Source organism: Lathyrus oleraceus, chromosome 5 (assembly GCF_024323335.1).
Source record: "Lathyrus oleraceus cultivar Zhongwan6 chromosome 5, CAAS_Psat_ZW6_1.0, whole genome shotgun sequence".
In the NCBI taxonomy this organism is placed as follows: Eukaryota; Viridiplantae; Streptophyta; class Magnoliopsida; order Fabales; family Fabaceae; genus Lathyrus; species Lathyrus oleraceus.
Genome location: NC_066583.1, coordinates 73,386,571 through 73,389,734, shown reverse-complemented (window position 1 = coordinate 73,389,734; position 3,164 = coordinate 73,386,571). Strand labels below are relative to the sequence as shown.

Sequence of the window (3,164 nt, the reverse complement as noted above, 5' to 3'; positions counted from 1 at the left end):
TTGCAATTTTTATGAGAAAGGTATGGGCACCTGAACTTGGACTCTTTGACATTTTAACTGTTATCTGAGTCATAATGTTTTGTATTATTGCATGTGTTTCTTTTAGGAATATGAATTTTTGTCCAACATAACATTTGAAGTAGACATCTTAAATTTTCCAATGCACTTGGTCCCACCTCAAAATAATTAAAAATGAGTGAGGTAGGTCCTTGCGAACTTGACCCAAAATTAGGGTTTCTGTCAAAATATGTGTATGTGAATTTTGCCAAAAGGGACCAAATTCAAGCCCTTCAACATAACAATAAGAAGTCCTTGAATTAGGGTTTCTGACCTATAAATTTTTGTTTTATGATATGTGTTTATTTTAGAATTATGAAAGAAACTTAATGTTTGGAGAATACACAAAGATAAATTTGACATAATACGAATTGATATTAATAAAATTTGGATTTTACACAATGAATCCTAATGGTGATGACCGGGATCACCTAACCGACCTCCGGTCCCACATCCCCTAGCTACCCTAACCCTTGGCCCTAACCCACGTTGACGATTCTGCACCGGTGTTTGTTCATCTGATGGTCCAGGAGCGTCATTACCGCCTACAGGAGAAGGTCCGTTGAGGTATTCAGCCAACTCAGCATAGTCTTCAGTATTCAATGATGGTGTACCGGCGTAGCTGAGCTCATGACCCATGCCAGAGAAGTTGGGGTGTGGTTGACTCATGGATGGGCGACCAGGACGGTTGAAGGGGGACATGGGTGACAATGATGGGTCTAGGAAAGGTTGGAAAGGTTGTTGGGGTGTTTGGAAGAGATATGGTTGTGGGATGTTTTGGTATTGTGATGTTTGGGGTTCTTGGCTACGGTAGGTGATGGGGCGGTTAGTGTTTTGGGTAAGGCGACTTTGGTAGGGTGATGGTGTGGGTGCGAAGCGATGTTCGGTCGAAGGTTGATGGTCCATTTGTTGGTGGTGGTATGGGGGATGTTCTTGGTTTTGGGGTTGGGTGAATGGCATGTTTTGGTTGTATGTTTGTGTGTTTGTGGAACGGAAAGTTTGTCGGATAGGTGGTTGTGAGTAATCGGGCTGAGAATGTTGTTGGGGGTTAGATGTTGAGCCTTCTTGTGTGTAACTTGTCTGGCGTGGGTCGTAGAGGTACATATCATCGGCGATGAATTGAAATCCAACTGATCTATACCAAGCCATATAAGTACGACTTGGTTTTACCTCATTTGGCATGACTGCGTCAGTTAAGACATGGTCATGACGGTGCTTCCACTTGCGACACTCTGATCTTGCGAATTGTTGCCAAGGGTTGTAGTTCCATTGGTCGTTCACTTTACGCATATGCCATTCTCCTAGGCTAGCTGGGGGATCTGGGATATTCTGGACCATACCAAACTGCAGCTTCACACGATCGGTGTTGTGCAGCTCCACTGTTGTGAACCGTATTATTGGTGTGCATGTTGTCCATACGGCTGCGTCTTCAGGGTTGATCTGATGCTCATGATCCATATTAAGGTATGGACGCCAAATGAACTGAAATGTTAAAGACAATAGGATTTAAATGAATGTAGAAAAAGTCAATATAATATGAAGAAATAATGTAATTATTTTGCTTACGTCTGCCGGTCGAAGGTGATCCAAAAGGTTGCGATATTGAGTAATACAGTGTCTCGGACATCTACTGTAATTCATACCGCGTGCCGACCATCTACACCAAAAAGTTAAAATAAATTAGTTATGGGTAATAAACTGTAAGGAAGGAAGTAAAGATATAGCAATTTAAACAACTTACTTTTTTGCATATGGAAAAGTGAAGGGGTTGCTATTGACCGGTGCTAGAGACGGTAGTCTTGACCATCCCCATGCTTGTAGCAAAACAGCACATCCAGAAAATGTAGAAGTATCTTTGTGGCAGTTTTTGCACAAAGAACTATACAGATAGGCTAGACATGCGGATCCCCAACTATAACTACCTATTCTATCTATATGTCTAAGTAAAGGTAAGTACATAATATGCATGCTAGAACCACTACCTTCGGGAAATAAAAAGGATCCTAGTAACAACATAATGTAACACCTAGTTTTGATGATTCGAGCATCTTCGGTAGAATGCTCATCTAAATAAAAACTATTATAATATGACTTTAGGCGTGATAGTAGTATACCTTGTCCCCTAGCATTATCATCTAACAAATCAACGTTTAAAAGCTCCATGCAAATTGAATTTGGAAAGTTGGTCTTACCATTAACAGCTTTGCCTTCAATTCGTAGTCCTAAAAGCATGTAGACGTCTTCTAACGTCACGGTACACTCACCGGTTGGAAACCAAAATGTGTGTGTCTCTGGCCTCCATCTTTCGCATAAGGCTAGAATGAATTTGTTATCTATAGACCAAGACATAATTTTGCTAAGGTGACCAAAACCGGCGAGTTCAACATAAGGTTGAATCATCGGGTCCATTGGGACAAATTCGTGGACTCGAGTGCGAAACCTTGAGACATCCTATAATAGAAATAATGTAACACTTGACTAAGTCGGTATTTCAAAATAAAATGGGGTTGGTGGAGATGAAACATAAAAAAGAAGTACACGAAAAAACTTACGTATGTCGCGATGTTTGCAACTGTTCCTCTGTGTGCTTCGCCCATTGTGAGTAAAGACATATTGTTGGGGAGTTGGTGTAGATGAAAATGGAAAAGAAGTAACGTAGATGAAGTAGTGAGAAATGTAGATGAGGTAGTGAGAATGTTTGTGTGGAAGAATTGTTGAAGGAGTGGATCAATTTATAGGCAAATGGAGGAGTGCATGAAAAAATGTGTTTGCATGGTGTCTCCACCTCATTTGGCGACCATGTACAATTTTAAGGAGGGGGCGCCATTCAAATTGGCGACACCATAGGGTACATGCATGCAAGGCTAGTTCTGAATGCATGGTTTCGAGGACTGACTACATGGGGGCGCCATTCAAATTGGCGACCATGTACAAGCCATAAAGGTAGGCGCCAAACCAATTGGCGCCACCTTCTGCATGTCTGACACGTGGCATTGTTGTCTCCTGCATGCTTAACAAAACACTTATGGTTGGCTTGCATGATTGACACGTCATCTCTGACCATCTTAGGTGTCCGACACGTGTCTGTCTTGTCTCCTGTATGCTGA

General features: G+C 41.6%; 1 protein-coding gene across 1 annotated transcript; it reads right to left on the bottom strand.

The window, feature by feature from the left end:
• Positions 1-408: 408 nt before the first annotated feature.
• Positions 409-2,673, bottom strand: LOC127085023 (protein MAIN-LIKE 2-like). Its single transcript, XM_051025571.1, has 3 exons — positions 1,799-2,673; positions 1,624-1,714; positions 409-1,539 (listed from the first exon to the last, which is right to left on the bottom strand). Exons 1-3 carry the CDS (start codon positions 2,464-2,466, stop codon positions 466-468), a joined length of 1,833 nt encoding a protein of 610 aa, XP_050881528.1. The 5' UTR covers positions 2,467-2,673; the 3' UTR covers positions 409-465.
• Positions 2,674-3,164: the final 491 nt, after the last annotated feature.